Source organism: Puma concolor, chromosome B1, assembly GCF_028749965.1.
Source record: "Puma concolor isolate L17-30 chromosome B1, mPumCon1.1.hap2, whole genome shotgun sequence".
Taxonomy (NCBI): Eukaryota; Metazoa; Chordata; class Mammalia; order Carnivora; family Felidae; genus Puma; species Puma concolor.
Window position 1 is genome coordinate 173127890 of NC_141670.1, and position 21215 is coordinate 173149104.

Here is a 21215-nt window from a genome sequence, read left to right on the forward strand (position 1 = left end):
TCATGTGTATATATAGTCTACTTATCTATGAATTCCACTTCAAGATAGTAAAGGGACCTTACAAAATAACTTGTTATAGCAAGGGATTGTTTCTGATCAGATTACACTGGGTTAGAGTTTTCAGGAAAGTAACTCTTTGAAGGCAATGCAGGATTTAAGTAACTGAGAGGTTCTAGAATCAATTGGGTATTAGATTGTCAAGGGTTAAAAGAACTTTATTCTAGAGGTTGGGTTGGGATTCTCCCCCTCTCTCTCTGCCCCCCACCAAATAAATAAATAAGCATTAAAAAAAACAATTAGGCAGTTCAAAGAAAATTTTATCAAGGATGCAATACTTAAGCGGTATCTAAATGGATGACCACAAGGAAGTTTTCATTTTTTTCTTGGAAAAAGAAGTATTACACATAACTTTAGCTTACTTGGGAATAGTTTCTCAACCTTACAGTTAAAAAGATCAGGCAGTGAGAGCAGGAAAAGATCCCAGTTTTATTCAGGGTTGCTGAAAGCTGGCTGGGACTCCCCCATTGCAGATAGTAGTTGTGTTGGGCAGTGCCCTCTCTGCCCACAGTTTTCTCATCCCTCAGACCAAGGATGGTAACTTGCTCTTGCTGCTTCTGGAGTCTGCATTACCCCTTATGGTTTTCCTACCCTGCCGACCTTTTTTGAATAGTACCTAAATTAAACCCACCTCAGGTTATTCAGTTTGATTGTATCATCTCTTCCCGACTGGAAACCTGATAGGTACAGTGTGTAATTAAGAAAAGATAAAATATACAATAAAAATAAGGGGGAAAAGTTTTTATTCTAAATTACAAACACAGTATCACAAATAAAAAGAATAATCAGTAACACAAGTGGAACACATTAAGGGCATGATTAGTGTGAGGGATGGCATTCTTGGTCAGGGGCGTATTATATTGACAAAAATGAAGACATTGAGGTTGGGATTGTTATGATAGGAAAAGGTGAGGTATATATATAAATTTGAATTTATTTATTTATATCCCATGGGAAAAAAGCATATAATCTCATACTGAACCAAATACAAGTGGGTATTTAACTTATATACTTATTCATTTGTTTAATAGTGCTTCCATGATTTCTGCTTCGGGACGTTCTTCTGTGGTCCTTTTGGACATTTTTTGGGCTTTCGTGGCATTATCACAAAGCATATGAGTGTTACGGATTTTCATTAATGGGACATGTGAAAACGCTGCTGAAAGGGAAACTCTGGTTACTAGATTGTTTCACTTACGTAGTTTTATGCTTTAAGACCTCAGCTGTATTGGGGCGCCTGGATGGCTCAGTTGGTTGGGCATCTGACTCTTGATCTCGGCTCAGGTTGTGATCTCACGGTTCACGAGTTCAAGCCCCGCATTGGGCCCTGCACTGGCAGTTCAGAAGGAACCTGCTTGGGATTCTGTCTCTCCCTTTCTCTGCCCCTACCCTCTTCTTGTGCTCACTCCCTCTCTCTCTCAAATAAATAAACTTAAATAAAAAAATAAAATCACAGCTGTATTCTTAACGTGGAGCTTGTAGTGGCCTACGCAGGTCTCTGGTGTCTTTGAACTCAGTATGTGATTTCGTGGAAGCAGAGACACTTGTTCTGAATGCTAGCAGACCTTCCCTCGCTTTACAGCTGAGGTGACATTTCTGCCTGTCTTTGCTTTTATGGAAAAGGTAAATAATATTTTGATTAGGGCATTGTCTCAAACTCTGTCTGCATTCCCTAGATCAGTGCTTCTCCAACAGAAAAGTAATGTGAGCCATATATATAATTCGAAATTCTCTAGTAACCACAATTCCAAAAAAAAAAAAAAGGGCAAGGGGCGCCTGGGTGGCTAAGTCGGTTAAGCATCCAAGTTCTGCTCAGGTCATGATCTCGCAGTTTGTGGTTCTGAGCCCTTCGTCGGGCTCTGTGCTGACAGCTCAGAGCCTGAAGCCTGGTTCGGATTCTGTATCTCCCTTGCGCGCTCTCTCTCTCTCTCTCTCTCTCAAAAGTAAACATACGTTTTAAAAATTTTAATAAGTAATGAATAAGGGCAAAATTAATTTTAACAATATGTTTTATTTAATTCAGTATATCCAAAATATCATTTCGACATGTAATCAATATTTTAAAATTACTAGTGAGATATTTTACTTTTTTTCATGCCAAGTCTCCAAAATCAGTGTGTTTTACATTTCTAGTACTCAACCGGGATGCAGAATTTCAGTAGAAATACTCGATCTGAATTAGATTTCATAAAATATATTGTTGAAAAAGTAGATTCACCTACCCAAGAAGTTTCCTTGAAGAATCAAGTGTCAATTTCTAAGTTTAGATTTAAATTAATTATAATTAAATAAAATTAGGCATCCCTTAGATGCACTAGTCACCTTTCCAGTGTTACTAACTTCTGTTGCTTCTAGTGGCTACCATGTTGGACAGCACAGCTACAAATTATTCTTAAAACCATACTTGGGGTGCGTGGGTGGCTCAGTCAGTTAAGCAGCAGACTTCGCCTCAAGTCATGATCTCACAGTCTGTGAGTTCGAGCCCCACGTCAGGCTCTTGTGCTGGCAGCACGGAGCCTGGAGCCTGCTTTGAATTCTATGTCTTCCTCTCTCTCTCTGCCCCTCCCCCAGTCACACTCTTTCTCTCAAAAATAAATAAAAATTAAAAAAAATAAAAAATCATACTTGAGTGCTTTTATATTTCTCAGGTTATTCTTTATGCAGAATTAGCCCATTCCACAAAGTCACTGGAAACCGTTGCTAGTTTAGGTTTATTCATCAAGGATATAAATACCCAGGGAAACTGCATGTTTGTGTATTCCTGGGGCCAGGGAATGCCTTGCATGTGGTAGGTGTATAATGTTTACTCAGCTAAATCCTGTTTAGTCCTCAAATTGCAACTTAAATTATACTTTCTCGGGTAACTGTGTCCTGATTCTCCAGCCTAATATTCTTTTTCTTATACACCAATATGAATAATTTTGTGATTAATGTCCATCTTCCTGACTGGTCTGTCTATAAGTTCCATGAGAGTGGGGAATGGTGTTTTCGTCACTGAAGTATCCCCTGCTCCTAGCATAACCCATGCACATATGGAATAAATGTTGGTCAGATAATAATAGCATAGGACCATTTAAAATATGAAGTGATTATCTGAATGTCAGTTCATACCTTTATAGAAGTTGAAGTTTGTTTCAAGTTGGGAAGAAGGAATATTTTTTTTATTTTAAAGATTAGATGCACTGAAAAGTATGCAGATTCTTAGTGTTTGTCCAAGCCTTTTTACTCCTCTAAGTATGCCTCTTCTTAGCTTTCTCTCTGTTTATTGATATTCATTTTCTTAAAATAGCTGTCACTTCACATCTGTCTCTACTTATAACTTAAGGTGCACTGAAGACAAAAACTTGAAAAAAAAAAGAAAATTGTAAAATACTTTTCAGGAGCTGAGAAAGGCATAGGACAAAAGCAAAGGTACATAAAGGCAGCATGTTTTGCTGTTTCAGGACAATTTAAAATAAACCCACCCTTTTAATTATACCAGAGTAATGAGCCTTACACACAATATGTGGAAATATAATTAAAAATGTATTGTGGGTCAGTAGACCAAGTTGTCAGGTCATTATCTGAATCATAAAGTTGGGGGTAATGCCCATTAAAGGTTACTAGTTTGGAAAGGTTAGAATAGACTTTAGTCTTCACAATATAAAGTTGTACAATTTGAATAATGCTTTAGAAAACCGCCAGCATTTGACTTTTTCACGAAACATCTCACAGAACTATAATGAGCATACAGAATTCTGCACGTGAGGGTAGAGCTTGGTGAGCTTCCATTATCCAGATCAAGAAACAGCGCTTGGTATCATAACGTCCCAGAAGCTGCCCTCCTGCTTCTTCTTTTTTCCTGCCCTCCAGGGTAAACCACTGTCCTGACATAGATAAGTTTTTCCTGTTTTTGTACTGTATATAAATGGAATCTTACAGTATTTTCATTTGAATTAATATAATAGATTATCATTCCAAGTGATATTCCTGATAGCAGCTCATTGAAAACAAGGTCTGTTTTCAGTTTTCCTTATTATGTATCTAATTTGGTAAACTGGCAATTTACCACTGTGTCTAGTTCTTTTTTTATTCCTTTAAGAAATTTTCTGTGTAGATGCTTGTGTGTGTGTGTGTGTGTGTGTGTGTGTGTGTAATGTGTGTATGTATGTATGTATTTACTTGCATATATATATGTATATGCTTTTCAGATTTTTACTCAAATGCGATTTTGCCCTGCTGCACATGTTATTCATCTCATAGTGATATTTCTTGAGACCCTTTCATATCCGTTCATGTCGATCCACTTTGTTTTTCCTAATAGCGGCACGGTACTCTGTTGTACGGATGTATCATAATTTAATGAACCAGATGTCCACTGAAGAACAGTTAGTTACTGATCTTTTGCTTTTAGAACAAGAGTCCATGTAAGTTTATCTGTAAAATAAATTCTCAAAAATGCAGTTACTGTACAGTGGGGTCCATGCATTTTAAATTTGCTCAGATATTTCTAAATGGCCCTTCAAAAAGTTTTGCCAGATTTTAATCCCATTGGCAAGTTTTGAAAATTCCTTTTTCCAGTGTTGTTGTTTTAGGTTATGTGTTATCAAGCTTGTTAATCTTTGTAGGCCAGTAGAGGAAAACCAATTAGTCCTTGTTATTTAAATGTGCATTTTCTTTACTTTTGAGTGACGTTAGTTATTTATGTGTTCATTGGATATTTGTGTTTCTCTGGGGACTTGTCCTGTCCTTTGCTTATTTTCCTATAGGCTTGTTTATGTTTTTCTTAATAATTTCAAGGTGATCTTTCTGTATAAACGAAATTAGCCCTTTTAGTCATAGTATTATTTTTTTTTCAGTTTTTTTTTTTTTGTCTCTGTTGTGTTTATAGTCATTTTTTATTCCCAAACAAAATGTTTAGATTCTTATGTGGTGAAATGTACTACTTTTTTCCTTACTGCCTTCTGAATTGTGTGTTTTTAATGAGAAAAAGCATTGGAAAGTTGAGACACGTAGATAGATAGATAGATAGATGATAACTCTAGCCTGGCATGGAAAAAAAAATCTCAAGAAATGTTCACGGAAAATGTGGTTAAGCAGAAATTCAAATTTCAGTCAAATGTGTTGTGATCAACTATAAATAAACACAAATTTTGATATTATCTGCCAAAAATTAACATTTTTGACAGCTTTTGGAAGAATTTTCAATGCTATGCTTTTTTTTCTTTTATGCTTTGTTATTTGGGTTTTAATTTCTCAAATGATCCCTCTTTTCAGATTTCAAATTATAACCTATTTCCTGCTCCACTGCTGGCGTCCAGTGATCCATGTCAGAAGTACTTCCAGGTCAGACACACTTTCACGTTTTTCAATGCAGAGAAGCAGTTGAATATTAAAATTTTAACAAATATCTATGATAGACGGTTGTTTTGATGTTAAACATGGTTTGCTAAAATGACATTTGCTTTTTACTGTTCACTCATGTAGTGGAAAAGTGGATCGTTAAAATAAGATAGAAGAATCAATTGGACCTACCTGTATTCGTGTAATAATTGCATGACTCTAGTAATAGCATAATGTAAAAATATTTTAGTTGATTATAACAGGAAACTAAAACTATGTCAAATTTTGCCATCTAGCATTGTACTTGATAGCCTGTGAACAGTTACGTATGAACAATGAAGTGTCGGTGGTGAGTCTCCATAAACAGCATCTTGGCCATTGTTGGGTTTGTCTAGAATAGAGCTCCCCGATTCAGTATTCTCCTTGATCTATGCTAATTAAATTCAGGCCTTAAGAAAACCACCATAATTTTATTTTATATCCGTTTCTTTGTGTCATGGTGGATGCTAGTCCACACACAGTGTGGTGTGGGATTTAATTCTTAGCCTCACAGTAGTATAATAAGGAAGAAGCAATTCCAATAACATTTTGTCTTTTTTTTTTTTAGTGTTTGTTTATTTTTTTTAGAGAGAGAGAGAGAGAGACAGAGCACAAGCAGGGGAGGGCAGAGAGAGGGAGACACAAAATCTGAAGCAGGCTCCAGGTTCTGAGCTGTCAGCACAGAGCCCAACGCAGGGCTCAAACCCACAAACTGTGAGATCATGACCTGAGCCGAAGTCGGACGCTTAACCGACTGAGCCACCCAGATGCCTCTCGATAACAGTTTGAATTAAACATAGGATAGGATTGCAAGTGAAAGATGAATCTGACAGAATCCATATTTGTTAGGATACAAACCACTCTGTAAATTCTGAGTTTTTAAGTAAGTAGATTTAAATTATGGACAAATAGCTATTAAAGTCCCTCAGTTCTGTAGTTAAACTCCTTATGTACATCCGAGCTGTTTTCTCTCTTACATAACACTGCATGTTCTGTTTCAACAGAGAACTAAAATAAAACATAATAGAATAAACACTAAGCTCAGTAGAGGTGTATGAGTGACAGGTAGTATCCTTTTTATACAAAACAGTCAAAAACCTAAATTCACACAGGAAAATTAGGAAGTCACAGCTAATTTTTAGAGGCCATCTAATCACCCTGTGATAATTTAGGGGCAGGGAGTAGATTTTCTTGTAAATACATGTTTGAATAGGCATATTAATTTTGGAAAATCATGGCAAATACATGTGTCCTTTTAAAAAAATACAGTTTAAATTATTGAGAATGATCCTTCTAGGACTTCTTCAATATTTAAAATCTTTTTATGCATTGCAACGTAGGCTCAGTATGGAAACTGTAAGAACAAAGCTAGCAAGTATATAAAATGATGTGTTTTCTTCTAGATGGAAGTAAACTAATCAAATAACTTCTAGGAATTTCTAATTGTCACTTATATTTTATTATGCTAGTGTATTCATTCTTCCTAAGGGTACTCAAATTGCTTTTATTCATCGGTAATTATATAAGACATAATGACCCTGTTACCCAGCACGGTTTTTTAATGACAGCTACTACTATCATGCAATGGTATAGGATGCGACACGTTTTACAAGGAAAGCAGTATTCTTATTTCAGTGGAGTATAGATTCCAGTCATTTTTTTACTTGAAAATTCAGATGGCAGCTAATTTGGGAAGATCTGGACCAATAACTGGGATAAGGTAGCCTTCCATCCCATTTCCTGACTCCTGGGAGCTATGACTAGAGGGAATCTTTTTTTTTTTTTTTTTTTTTTAATGTTTATTTATTTTCAGAGAGAGCGTGCACAACTTGGGGGAGGGGTACAGAGAGAGAGAAAGGGAGAGAGAATCCGAGCAGGTTTCACACTGCCAGCGCAGAGCCCAACACAGGCTCGATTCCACGAACCGTGAGATCGTGACCTGAGCCAAAGTCGGATGCTTAACTGACTGAGCCACCCAGGTGCCCCAACAAGGAACCTTTTAAAAAATAAATATACCCCAGAACATACGCCATTATCTGCCTGGAAGAATCCCTGTTGAACCTTCAAGATTCAACTCAGGAGTACCTTCCCAGGAGGTCTCAGCTGGCGGCATAGTCAAGGAGTCTGCCATTGTATCATGCTCCCTGTTGGAATTGACTTGAGGCCCAGCTTTTCAGTTCCTGGGTCATTACTTTATCACTCACCTGCTTTTTCCCACCTAAACCAGTATTCCTAAGCGTGATCATTGACCACATTCATCAGAGTTGGTCATAAAAGTCTAGAGCTATATTTACAAAATACATTAATCTTCCAAAGACGTTGGGCTTTTCTAAACAATGAAAATGGTTTAGAAATTGAGAAGGAAAAATATCCTTGGGATAAGCATATACTGTCTCAGTGTGGCTGCTTTGAAGGTCATAATTCTTATTTGAATACACATTCTGATTTGTGTTTCCAAAATGACTAATCTTCACATTTGCCAGCGGTGATATTGGAATGCCAGGTTTTCCCTCATCTGCAGTGCCTTTCTCACCTTGATCCACTGCCGGACTCCTACCTACTGTTTAAGACCCAGCTTAGCTGTGATTGTTTTGGAGAGTACCTTCCTTTAACCTCTTTCCTGTGCAAATACCTTTTTCTCATACGTCTCTCTGCCTACTTTAGCCATTGTGAGTCTGTTTAATAACTTTATCTTCTCATTGCCTATTCTGACTTTTAAAAAAAAATTTTTTTTAATGTTTATTTTTGAGAGAGAGAGAGAGAGAGAGACAGAGCACAAGTTGGGGAGGGGCAGAGACAGAGGGAGACACAGAATCTGAAGCAGGCACCAGGCTCCGAGCTGTCAGCACAGAGCCCGACATGGGTCTCAAACCCACGAGCCATGAGATCATGACCTGAGCTGAAGTCAGTTGCTCAACCGACTGAGCTACCCAGGCACCCCTGACTGAGTTTCTTGAAGAAATGTATCTGGTACATCTCTCTTGAGTCTCCTCAGTTCCACTGGGGATTTTTAACAAAGTGAGTCCTCAGGCAATTAAGTTGAGTGGGCATGGGAAACTTTTAGGTGGGTAATACCTGGCTGTTGAAATCTTCCTTTTATCCTAGGAGCCCGGGGAAGCTGCCCTGTGAATCAGCTGTGGGAAGCTGCTCCTTTGGCTTTAGAAACTTCCAAGGTTCTAATCCTGTGATCTCCCTGCCTCCATGACCCAAGCTGCCTCCTCATATAACCTTTACCTCTTTTGTTCATAGAGAGGTTCTTATCATTTTTGTCACATTGGGAGTTTACTTTCATGAGTAATTTCAGGAAACCAGCTTTATTTTGCCTCTCCTTCCTAAAAGAAAAAAAAATCTGAGTTATTTCATTTCCTTACTACTTAGAAGTCTAGTTCAAAAGGCAACATTCCTCAGGGTAGAAGTATTGCTGTTAACTCCTCAGTGGAAATAAAATTGTGTAGCAGAAAGATGAAGAAGCTGTGAAGTTTCACTGAAGAGCAGGGCCAACATTGGGTTTCCTGGGGCCCATTTGTCAATTTCCAATTTTATAAGCGTGTCATGGGAGCAGAGGGAGAGCGGCAGGTTACGGAGAGGAGTTTCCTGTCATTACTGACAAAATTTTTCTTTGACAGATGCTTAGAGGTCTCAGAAAAGAGAAAGCAGAGCGGGTAGGCTTAAGTACAGATTCCAGCATGAGTTTGAATTAGGACGTCATCCAAGTTATGGGGTTACATCTCCGTGCTGGGATCTTTGTGACTCTGGGGTTCAGGAAAGCTTTGTTAATCGTGGAATTTGAGTAACGCTGGCTTACCTAATTTTTTTTAGGTCTCATAAAAAATACTCTGTTAATTAACTAAGGTGGTTTTTTTTTTTTTGAATTCCTAAAAGGAGAAGGCCAGTTTAAAGTGGTTTAAGCACACATACTCCAATCGATTGATTTTAATTCCCGAGAAGTCTAGAGGCATCATGTTTCAAGTATGTCTCGTTTTAGGGATTCCAACACTGTCGTTAGAGCTTCCCCCTTTCTCTCCATCTTACGGATCTGCTTGCTCATTTGTTAAGTTCATGCTAACTCAGTTTGCCTCTTCATGGTGACCCCTTGAAGTTCTAGACTTATATCTTCCAGTTCAAGAAAAAGAGCACCCCTCCTCTGATCATTCCGGCAACAGTTTTAGGATTAGCTTTGTGTGGGTCGCATGCTTTTCCTTGAGCCAGTCACCATAGCCATGGGGATTTGCTACTCTGACTGGCTGGGCCTGGGCCGTGCCCTCCACGAAGTATGGGGCAGCGTTATCTCTGCCTGAAACACGTGGGCTGAACCCGTAGGACCTAAGCTGCATGAAAGTAGGTGTTTTTATTTTGTCAGGTTTGCTCGCTGCTGTAACCTTAGCAGTTAGAACCGTATCTACTGCATGGTCATGCACACCAGAAGTTCTGTTTAATGAAGGAATTAGCATGTAGAAAGGTTGATTCCCCAAGAAAAATTGTGGGGCTGGTACCAGATAAGGAGACATCCATGCCAGTCTATAACAGATGTTTCTCCATGTGGATGCAGAGCGATGGCAGTAATAATATTAGCTCTTGTCACACTCTGAACTCAGCTTACACCTAGCTCTAGAACAGGAAATGATCCTCCTGAATTGATGTGGAGCTTCATAACAGCATGATGAATAGATGTAGAAGTGATGGCAAAGTCTTGGGGCCCCGTCCAACCACCAGAAATCCAGGAGAAGCAGAACCACTTCTGTACTGAAGAGTCTCAGGGTTACTGGCATTTGCTTATCCAGTCCTCATTCATTTTGCTTATGTCGTGCACTGTAATGTTCGTGGCCTTGAGAAGAGCAACTTGCACATAGCAGATGCTTGATGGATATTTAGTTAACGAATGGGTGAATGGGTTAATGAATCAGACATTTATTGAGTACTCTTACATGCCAGGTTTTGCGAAAGGTACTGGAGGTTCGGAAAATTTAAAAAGGAAAGGGAGATGCAAAGCAAAACGACAGTGAGGTGCCACTTCATACCTACTTGGATGGCCATCTTAAGAAAGACACAAAAATGAGTGTTGGGGAGGTTGTGGAGAAATTGGAACCTTCATACACTGCTGATGGGAATGTAAACTGGTGCAGCTACTTTGGACAGCAGTCTACAAATCCTCAAAGGTCAAGTGTATTTCATTATATAACCAGCAATATAATATAAATATAATTGGCCGTTCTGCTCCTGAATGTACACCCAGAAGAATTAAAAACATATGTTCACACAAAAGCTTGCACATGAATGTTTGTAGCAGCATTATTTGTAATAGCTAAAATGTAGAAACAACCCAAATGTTCGTTAACTGGTAAATAGATAAATGAAATGTGGTCTGTTGATACAATGGATTATGATTTGGCCATAAAAAGGAATAAAGCAGTGATACATACTACAACATGGATGAACCCCGACACGCTAAGTGAGGAAAGCCAGTCACAAAAGACCACGTGTCATATTCTGTTTATGTGAACTGTCTAGAAGAGGCAAGGCTATAAGGACAGAAAGTAGAGTTAGTGGTTGCCAGGGGCTGGGGCCTGGGAGGGGGTCGGGGGGGGCGGGGAGAAATAGAGGGTGACTGCTGAGTGGAGGGTTTCTTTTTGGGCTGATAACAGAATTCTGCCATTAGATTGTAGTGATGTATGTACAACTCTGTGAATTTGCTAAACACCCCTGAATTGTACATTAAAAGTGAGCTTTGTGACATGTAAATTATATCTCAATAAAACTATCCTAAAAAATGAACAAAACAGTCACCACCCTCAGGGAACTTACAGTTTAGAAGGAGAGATAGACATCTCAGTTGACATTTACAGTATAGAATAGGAGTACTGATACGAACAGCCTGTTACATTGCTAGCACAGAGGGAGGGCAGCCATCATTGTGCATAGGAATCAGAGAAAGGCTAAAGGAGCCGTGTTTTGAAGGATTTATAAAGGAGCTTTCAGGCGGGGGTCTAGGGTGGGGCTGGGAGAGAGGAGGACAAAGAACATTCCAGGGCAGAGGAAACAGACTCTGTGCAGAGGGGGAACTTGAGAAGGGGTTGGCATTGTCAGGAAGGTAGATGGTGGCTGTGGTGTAGAAAACGGGGGAGGTGCGGTGGCAAGAGATGGGACTGGAAGGGCAGATTTGAGACCAGCGTAGGAGAATTTGAGGTGGCTTGTGTAGAGTGAGCTGAATTTGACCATAGGGAGCCAGTAGATGTTTTTAAGCAGGAGGGCTATGTGATCAGTTTGTTCTTAGAATGATACAGGGCAAAATGTGTCCGAGTAGACTGCAGAGCCGTTATGCTTAGAGATTTAGAAGGAACCGATAAGTGATGATGAGGGCCTGAAAGCAGGTGTGGAGGAGGTGGGAAGGGGAAACCCGATTTCCTGGAGAAACACTTCCAGGAAAATGGGCAGAATTCAGTAGGTAAGAAACTCATGGAGGGCTGTTTCAGTGTTTCCAGTCTGGAAAATGTGGAGTAGCAATGTCTTGAATCCTCACTTAGGGCCTAGCCCATGTGTTGGTGGATTTAACTCCGTCCACACACCACCCCCCCCCCCCCAAATTAAAGGGAATATTAGACAACTTAGTTTTTGATCTCGAATCTATAGTAAAATCAGGCAAAGATAAATGGAAGTGCCTTGAATGGCACTGACTTTTGAGTCTCAATATAGTATTAGTATCGGGGAAAGCAGGCTAAAATGTCCTACATGTAGAACAGATGGAGCAAAAGGTAGGTGTGAGAGAGTGGTCCTAGGATGGAAGAGGAACATAGTCATCTTTTCACGTTTATATCCACAGAGAGCTAGTATTTCTCCATAATTTTTAACATTTATATTACTATCGTGTTGCTGTTTCCCATCATACGTGATTCTCTTCTGTTCATTGTTACTACTGATGCAGGTGGTAAATACGAGGAAGAGAGGAAACAGAGGAAGGCCCGGAAATAGGTAGCGGGGGTCACAGTGGTGACCGGAGCGCTGTGCTGTGTGCACGAGAGCCTCAGCTGGGCCTGAATGCTGTTCAGACCAAAGCACGTACAACTTTGAGCTAGTAGGATGACAGCTGATGAGAAATCATGTCTGGCAGAGAAGTATACCAGTCTGTTCTGGGTCACAAAACAGACTTTTGACTCTAAATAGCCTTTTCTTCTTTAGAGAGTTACAGCAGAATTGAGCACGAATTTTCTTGAGCCAAGACTGAGGAGCAAAATAAGTTGGTCTGGATAGAATATTGAAATATTTTATTTTAAGATTCATTCATTCATTTATTCATTCATTTATTTTGAGAGCGAGATAGGGAGTGAGCAGGGGAGGGTCAGAGAGAGGGAGACAGAATCCCAAGCAGGCTCTGCACTGTCAGCACAGAGCCCGACACGGGGCTTGATCTCACCAACTGTGAGATCATGACCTGAGCTGAAATCAAGAGTTGGACTCAAGTGACGGAGCTGCCCAGGTGCCCCTAAAAGATTTTATTTTAAATCATGCTTAGCTGTTACATGGGATAAAAGCTTGAGTAAAGATAGGCTTCTAATGTAAACATTTCTTGAGATGTTAACAAAACACTTGGTTGTTTTTTGGGGTTTTTTTGTTTTTTTCATTTTATTCGATGATTCCATAAACTTCTAATGAGTACCTACTGTGTACTACACTGCTGTTCTGCTTGCTGGAAGTCTAAAGCAGGGTGGATGATGCTATATAGAGACAAGTTGATGAGGGTTTGGGAGTGTAGGAGAAGGAGCCCTTGAATCTGCCTGGAGGAGCAAGAAGATGCTTCACAAATAGGTGATAGCTACCTTGAATCTTAAAGGTAAAGTAGAATTTTTCCAGACAGGAGGGAAGGATGCCGAGAATGTGTGCAAGGACAAGGAACGTGGCGGGCGTGACCAGAGTGTTTCAAGTGCCTCTGAAATCATTAGCTTGGATATATGTCATCTTTTTCTTCCAAGTCTCTCACTTCCTTGTTCCAGTGGTTCTAAGCCTTGGCCATACATTGGAGTCACCCAGAGAACATTTTATTATCCCCACTGTGCCCATTCCCAGACTGATTGAATCACGGCCTTTGAGGGTGTCTTTAGGGGTGGGCTTAGTCTTTTTTTAACAAAGTTTGTTTGTTTGTTTGTTTGTTTATTTATTGTGTGAGAGAGAGGTGAGAGTTGCACACACACGTGAGCACAAGACTGGGGGAGGGGCAGGGAGAGAGGGAGAAAGAATCCCGAGCAGGCTCTACGCTGTCAGTGCAGAGCCTCATGCAGAGCTCGATCCCATGAACTGTGAGATCATGACCTGAGAAGAACTCCAGAGTCAGATGCTCAACCAACTGAGCCACCCAAGTGCCCCTAGCCTTCTGTATGTTTTAAAAGCTCCCCAAGGGTTGTGTGCGGCTGGGGTTGAGAACATTTCCTTGTTCCTGTGACTCCTGTTCCCTGACCTTTTGGAGATCTCTGATTCCTCCGCCTTTTCCTCCCAGCTCTCCACCCTCTTCCCAACTCTATTCCCTGCCCTCTCTGGGCCACACCCAGAGAGCATTCCTCATCTGCTCACTTCCCCACTCCTGCCACCTTGATCACATCCCCCCTGTGACTGTTTCTTTGTTTTTCCCTCCCATTCTCTAGGTTGCCTTTTCATTTTGTTGATGGTTTCCTTTGTTGTGCAGAAGATTTGGGGGTTGATGTCCTACTTGTTTATTTTTGTTTTTGTTGCTTCACTTTTGGTGTCAAATCCAAAAAAACCATTGCCAAGACCCATGTCAAGGAGCTTACTGCCTGTTTTCTTCTAGGAGTTTTATGGTTTTAGGTTCAAGTCTTTAATCCAGTTTGAGTTAATGTTTGTGTATGGGATAAGGTCATGGTCCAGGTTCATTCTTTTGCATGTGGCCGTCCAGTTTTCCCAACACCATTGTATTGAAGAGACTGTCCTTTCCCAATTGCTTTTTCTTGGCTCCTTTGTCATAAGTTAATTGACCATAGATGCATGGGTTTATTTCTGGGCTCTCTGGTCTGTTCCATTGATCTGTGTGTCTGTTCTTATGCCATCAAACCTCAAATTTCTTTTAGAAAGTCACCAACTCTGTGTTTCTCCCACATGACTTTTCTGGACTCTGTTCCTCTCCTTATGTTCCCCTACCCTGCTTCCCCTCAGGGGAAGACTTTACTTTCACAGAGAAAATTGAGGCTGTCAGTTTTGCTTTTCCTCGGTTTTATGTCACTGCAATAGTATATAGGCCTGTCCCCATCCTTACTCCCTTTCCTTCCTTCTCATGTGAAGAAGTGTCCCTTGTCTTGGCCAAGGCTGACTCTCACATCCGCTGTGGTCCTTCCTCTTGTCACCTGGATTCTGTCTTTTTCGTCTGTTCCTCTTCTGTGTTTCCACTTTTCCCTTCTCGGCTGGCCTCTGTGTTTCTAGCTTATAAGCAATAAAACATCACTAAGAATCTATAAAAAACAAAAACTTTCTGTAACCCCATGAACCAGAGCTGTTGCTTTTGTTCATCTGCTGGTGTAAAGTCACTGAGGTCTCTGTGGAGGACAAAGGATCAGATAAGAAGGGAGTCATTCTTCATAGACTGAGAAACGTGAAACCTTAGGAATTCTTGATGATGAATTTTATTCCCTTCCAGTCTGAGAAACCTTTCTTTCTTCCTAGCAAGAGACACATGGAATAAATCACAGATGGTATGAACAATATTTGAGATAAATGCAACTGTCAGGTAGTTTCCTAGGAGTCCTGCAAGGGCACATGGTGACTGCAAACAGCTGAGTCTGTGTTTTAATTCAGTGGAATATATTCAGACTCCTTTGGGAGCTCTAACGTATCAGTACCCAAGGGCTCAATGCTACCTTATTAGTAATAGTTTTATGTGTGTGTACATTCTCTAGCAACTGGGCCATTTCTCCAAAATTTCTGTTTAGTACAAACACTAAGCCCAGGTCAAAAATATTCACAAAGATATTAGCAAACTACAACGGAGATTTGATTTTTTCCAGGCATCCAGAACACAATTTCTAAACATGGTTGAGAAAAATTACCTTAGATGTATGGGTACATCATTGAACGGTAACCTTTCAGGTTAACTAAGAAAGCTGGAGCCCCAGAGGATTTTTCAGCAACTTTTTTTGTTGTTGTTGCCCAAAGGAACTGCAGAATAGAAATGCGGTGTAAATGTTTAGAAGGGCGTGATTTTTAAGGTTGCGAAAAATGAAGACCAGTCACCAGCAGAAAATGCTTTTATATGAATTCAAGAGGGAGATTCTAAGTAAAATTTGGACCCTCTGACCTCTCAGCTTTTCTATAAATTGGATTTCGTGTGTCTACATTAAGGCTTTTATTTGTTCCTATTTAATATATGAGTGAACAGTGAAAATAAAGAGGAAAATGAGAGTCAATTCTATAAGGAGGTATGCAATTGGAAGCATTAATTCTTTCAATTTTTTATATAAAAATGTCTGCTCACTCTGTATGCTAAGCAGTTTAATCCTGCCAGGCAGCTAATGACTAGTTTTCTTCTTTTCCAGCTGACTCAGGTGTAGACACTTTGGCAGTGTTTATGGCCAGCAGCGGAACCACAGACATCACGAATCGGAACAGTCCAGCCACACCACCAAATACCCTTAATCTCCGTTCCTCCCACAATGAACTGTTGAATGCTGAAATAAAACACACGGAAACCAAGAACAGCACACCCCCCAAATGCAGGAAAAAATATGCACTAACTAACATCCAGGTGGCAATGGGCCTCTCCGACCCAGCTGCACAGCCTCTGCTGGGAAACGGCTCTGCCAACATCAAGCTGGTGAAAAATGGTGAGAACCAGCTCCGGAAGGCTGCAGAACAAGGGCAGCAGGACCCCAACAAAAATGTCAGCCCCACTGCAGTCATCAACATAACTTCTGAGAAGTTAGAGGGCAAAGAGCCCCACCCACGCGATTCCTCAGGCTGTGAAATTTTACCCTCCCAACCCAGGAGAACCAAGAGCTTCCTAAATTACTATGCAGACCTGGAAACCTCAACCAGAGAATTAGAGCAGAACTTAGGCAACGAGCACGGGGGTGTGGAAGAGAAGCCCCAGCCGGGCCAGGACCAGGCCTCCACCGTCATCGGGAATGGCGAAGCACTCCCACAGAAACCAAACAAAGCCCAGTTCAGCCCCGAAGACGGTCAAGTGGCCACCGTGTCATCCAGCCCAGAGACCAAGAAAGATCATCCCAAAACGGGGGCCAAAACCGACTGCGCCCTGCACCGGATCCAGAACCTGGCACCGAGCGATGAGGAGTCCAGCTGGACGACACTGTCCCAAGACAGCGCCTCACCCAGTTCCCCGGATGAAACAGGTACCGCCGGGAAGGGTACAGGCTGTGGTGACACTTTCTTTTGGTGTTTTCAGTTGTTGATGGAATTAATCTCTAGTCAGACCGAGAAAAGTCATTTGCGGGCAGAAAAGAACATCAGCCTCTTGGGGTAAAATCAGGCAGTTGGTGTGCAAAATATTGCTAGATTTCTCAATGGTTTCATTTCAGTTCTTACGTAAGTTGTTTGACCTGGTAAGCATTTTTGTAAGAGAAATGGGTCCTTGGTGTTAAGCATAGTAAAACATCATCTGTTTAGAAATCATACCGCCTGTGCGTAGATGAACTATTTCTATGTGCTGTCTAGAAATGCTGGGTTTTGTTAAGCAAAATAATAAAAGAAATGCAGTTGCAGGGGACAGCGTATAACCTGATTATAAAAACCAACTATTTTAAAGTTCTTGGAACTTATTTAAGCTCGAACTAATGAAAAGTTAGAAGTTTAAAAAATTTAAAAGCCTATTCATCATAGACATTTCCCTTTGACCTTTACTGGGAAATATTTTATTAGCCTTGTTCATGTGATGTTTTAAAGTAAGAAGGTGTTGTTGTTTGTTGCTGTTGTTTTTAGATATTCAGAAGTTCTGGATTTGAACTAGTCTAATTGAGACCAGTCTTTCTTGACTTTTGTCTGTATCTGTAACATCTTAGGGTTTGTCAGAGAGTCACAATTGGGACAGAAATGAACAGGGTTCTAAAAGCCAGCTACTTTCCATCATCTTCTTATAGCTTCCCCATTACACTGATTTTAAGATTAAAACATGTGGAGCATCTGGAGGCTCTCAGTTGATTAAGCACCTGACTTTGGCTTAGGCCGTGAGCTCATGGTTCATGAGTTCAAGCCCCACTCAGGCTCTCTGCTGTCAGCACGGATCCTCTGTTCCCTCTCTCTCTCTGCCCCTGCCCTGCTCGCACACTCTCTCTCAAAAATAAATAAAACATTAAAAACAACAACAACACGTGGAGCACTTTGTTGGAGCTAAATTCAATATAAATAAGCACTCACAAAGGCTTATTTCTCTAACATAACCCTGCAGCCCGGCAACTATCCTAGTGGGTTCCAAGATTACCTTAACGTGCTGTAAATATAACAGATAGTGCCACCACGGAAGGAAATAACATTTTTGCAACCTATAAGGCACAGAAATTACAAGGACTGTAGATAAGGAAAAGAGAAGGAGACAGTGAAGACATTAACTTGTTTTAAAAAAAAGTGTTTTTAAAGTGCCCTTTAAAATTGCAGTGCTTTAAATGATGGATTTCATGAGCCTGCTGTAGCTGGATATGGCAGTAGGGAGGTTGAGATGAGTCCATTTCGTCTCCTGAATGTCTGGACCTGCACATTACTGGAAGCATAATTATGTCTGGTAATGTTACTGAGTTCACAGCTATTACTTTTTACCCATTGAGAGGATTCATAGCCTATCGCTGATAGACACTGTCACCTGCTAGTGTTTGAATCTACATAATGGACTCCTTGAGTATCTCCTATCCAAACTCCACTTCCTGTTTTCAGTGGCGCCAGTAAGGCCTCATGGACTTCCTCCCGCCTCGGCGGCCTTTCGGTGCTCTTCCAGGCACGGCACTTTCTGTTGTAGGCAAATGTTAAGTGTTAATGGTATTAAATGAACAGTAAAGTCTCCACGTTTCCTCACTCTAGACCCTTTCTCCAGTGATGGCCACCATCTTTTTGTTTTAAGTATTTCCTTTCAGAAAGCACTTCAGACATATACCCACATTTATAATAAATTTTAAAATTTACCCATATTTTATGATAATGATATTTTTAAAGATCTTTAAAAGATATATCCTAACATACAATAGTATGCTATGATATAATATAAACTAATATAAATAATATTGTGTATGGGATTTTCTCCAAAATAATTGAGGTAGGGATAAAAAGAAGAAACAGAATTGACCATAAGCTGATAAATGTTAAAGATTGGTACATAAGGGTTTATTATCCTGTTCTCTCTAATTTTGTGTCTTTAAAATTCTCACAATAAAAAGTTAAAACCAGAAAAAAATTACTTACATTAGGCAGTTTTATGAATGGTTTGCTTTTTCCTCTTAGGTATATATTTTGTAGAGTTGTGCATGTGAGGACATACCATTTTTCTACCTCAGATTTTTAAAGTGTCGGGCGTGCTATTCCACCATATTCAAGCTCCAGTGGTTTATTTAATGATTCCCTCACTGCTGAGTATTTGGATTATTTCTGTCCACAGAAATAATTTCTGTCCACTCTGTTGAGTGCTGGTGTCAGCGGGGGCCTGTGGAGCTCACGAAATTCAAGCTGAACACGCGCACTCTGTTCCATCTGCGCTGACTCTCTCCAGGAAACCTTTCTGGGGTCCCCTGCTCGCCACTCATCTGCTCAGGTCCTGGCATTACTTTCTGTTGTGTTTCTGTGTAGAGCCCACTGCAGTGCTTGGCACATAGTGTAAACTTGGTTAGAGCTTTCTGACACAGTGAGGGGATACATTCATTTTTCTCTCTTAAAGTCAGTTTTGAAGGCCTTCAAAAAAATTTTTTTTCGAGAGCGAGTGAGTGTGTGCACGTGTGCACATGTGAGCAAGAGAGGGTCAGAGGGAGAGGGAGAGAATCTTAAAAACAGGCTTCGTGCCCAGCCTGGAGCCCGTCTTGAGGCTCGATTCCACAACCCTGGGATCATGACCTGAGCCGAAATCAAGAGTTGGTTGCTCAACCACTGAGCCACCAGGCTTCCCAAGACCTTCAAATGTTAAAGGAAGATTGATAATATGGTGATGCCCCTAATGAGCGGCTAAGGATAGACATTTTGAATCAAATATGCTCAAAAGAATGTGTTGCGACTCTAAAGCAGCGAGATTGAGTTTTTTAAAAACATGCTGGAACAGGGGCGCCTGGGTGGCGCAGTCGGTTAAGCGTCCGACTTCAGCCAGGTCACGATCTTGCGGTCCGTGAGTTCGAGCCCTGCGTCAGGCTCTGGACTGATGGCTCAGAGCCTGGAGCCTGTTTCCAATTCTGTGTCTCCCTCTCTCTCTGCCCCTCCCCCGTTCATGCTCTGTCTGTCTCTGTCCCAAAAATAAAAATAAAACGTTGAAAAAAAAAATTAAAAAAAAAAAACATGCTGGAACCAAAAGCGTGCCGTGGTTCAACATATGGTCACTTTGGGGTCTCTGCACGGAGTTCAGCATGGTGCATTGTCTCCAAGCATTAGTATCAATAGTTTGGAGGAATACTTTTGGAATTTCCTCATAGCCAGTTGTGAACTTCTACTGAAAAGAAACCTCTTTACTTCATGATCTGAGTTTCAGGTAGTGAGCACTACATAAATTAGTGAGTAAAATAAAATAAGCGATTTTTCAGAATTTGTATTTCTTATGATTCCATCTGTCCAGTGAAACATAGTGTTTACCGTGATCACAATCAGTTTTAAATTAAACATTGTCTGTTTCACTTACAATGGTAAATTCAGTGTTCCTTATATATGTTTCATATAATATATACATGTTTTTGTATGTAACAAACACAAATACTATTGAAAGAAAAGAAGAAATAAGAGCAAATATTTTGTAAGATACTAGTTGCCAGGTATATGTATTTGCTCATCTGCTGTGTGTTAAGTAAATACTCATCACAGTGGTGTGTGTTTTGTGACTAAATCATGACACAAGTATCTTTGGATTGTAGACTGTGCTTTGGGGAGCCTAGAAAAAGAGAACAGACTCGTTCTGCCTCTTAGGGGCATCCTTTTCCAAGTTAGACTCCTATTTATAAAGTAAAATGCACTGCCTAACCCAGAAATTGACTACTTTCTGTTTCTCTTTCTTTCTGAATTGCTCCCTCTGGCATTTTAGTAACTTTTTTTTTTTTTTTTTAACGCGATCAATCATGTATACAATATGTTGCTCCTTTATTCCTCCTGTGGAGTCTGTCCTCTGAGAAAACAAGAGCCTATTAGGAAAAAGAAAAGCATCTGTAATATTACTGAGTTTCATAGGAGTTCACAAAAGTTCAAAAGCATGCCTTGACTCCCATTCTAAAAGAAAGGGTTGCATCGTTTTGGTACTTGAAGGTGAGAATTTGTAATCCATTAGCATTTTGCCAGAAATACATTTCCGTCCCTGGTCCCAGGTAAGTAGGATGACTCAGATAAACACAGGCTGGTCATACTGTGTGTAGTTACCTGGTGTTTTATGTTTGTTTCATGAACAGTTTTGAAATATGTAACATTTTGATCCAGTTTGGTAAAGGTTTCAGTAACTTGATACCAACATTTAACTTAGGTCTAATTCGGGCTTAATAAAATTGAAGATACAGAGTATGAAACTAGGTGGATCTTGTGGAATAGCCATGCCAAAAGATGGTTTGTTACTAATGTGTGCAAAGGCAGGATATACACGGAGAAAACAAACTCTAGATGGTGGGACTTTGGGCCTAATGCTTCAC

General features: G+C 40.3%; 1 protein-coding gene across 10 annotated transcripts in view; it reads left to right on the forward strand.

Annotated features, from left to right (window-relative positions):
• APBB2 (amyloid beta precursor protein binding family B member 2) overlaps positions 1 to 21215 on the forward strand; it is a 384721-nt gene that overhangs the window by 174163 nt on the left and 189343 nt on the right. For 8 of the 10 annotated variants that reach the window (XM_086705187.1, XM_086705186.1, XM_086705182.1 and 5 more), the window contains one exon: positions 15948 to 16763. In XM_086705187.1, coding sequence (XP_086561313.1) covers positions 15948 to 16763 — 816 coding nt within the window. Of the gene's footprint in view, positions 1 to 5313; positions 5383 to 15947; positions 16764 to 21215 lie in introns of all 10 variants that reach the window. The other 2 variants (XM_086705183.1, XM_086705184.1) reach the window with 1 other exon arrangement.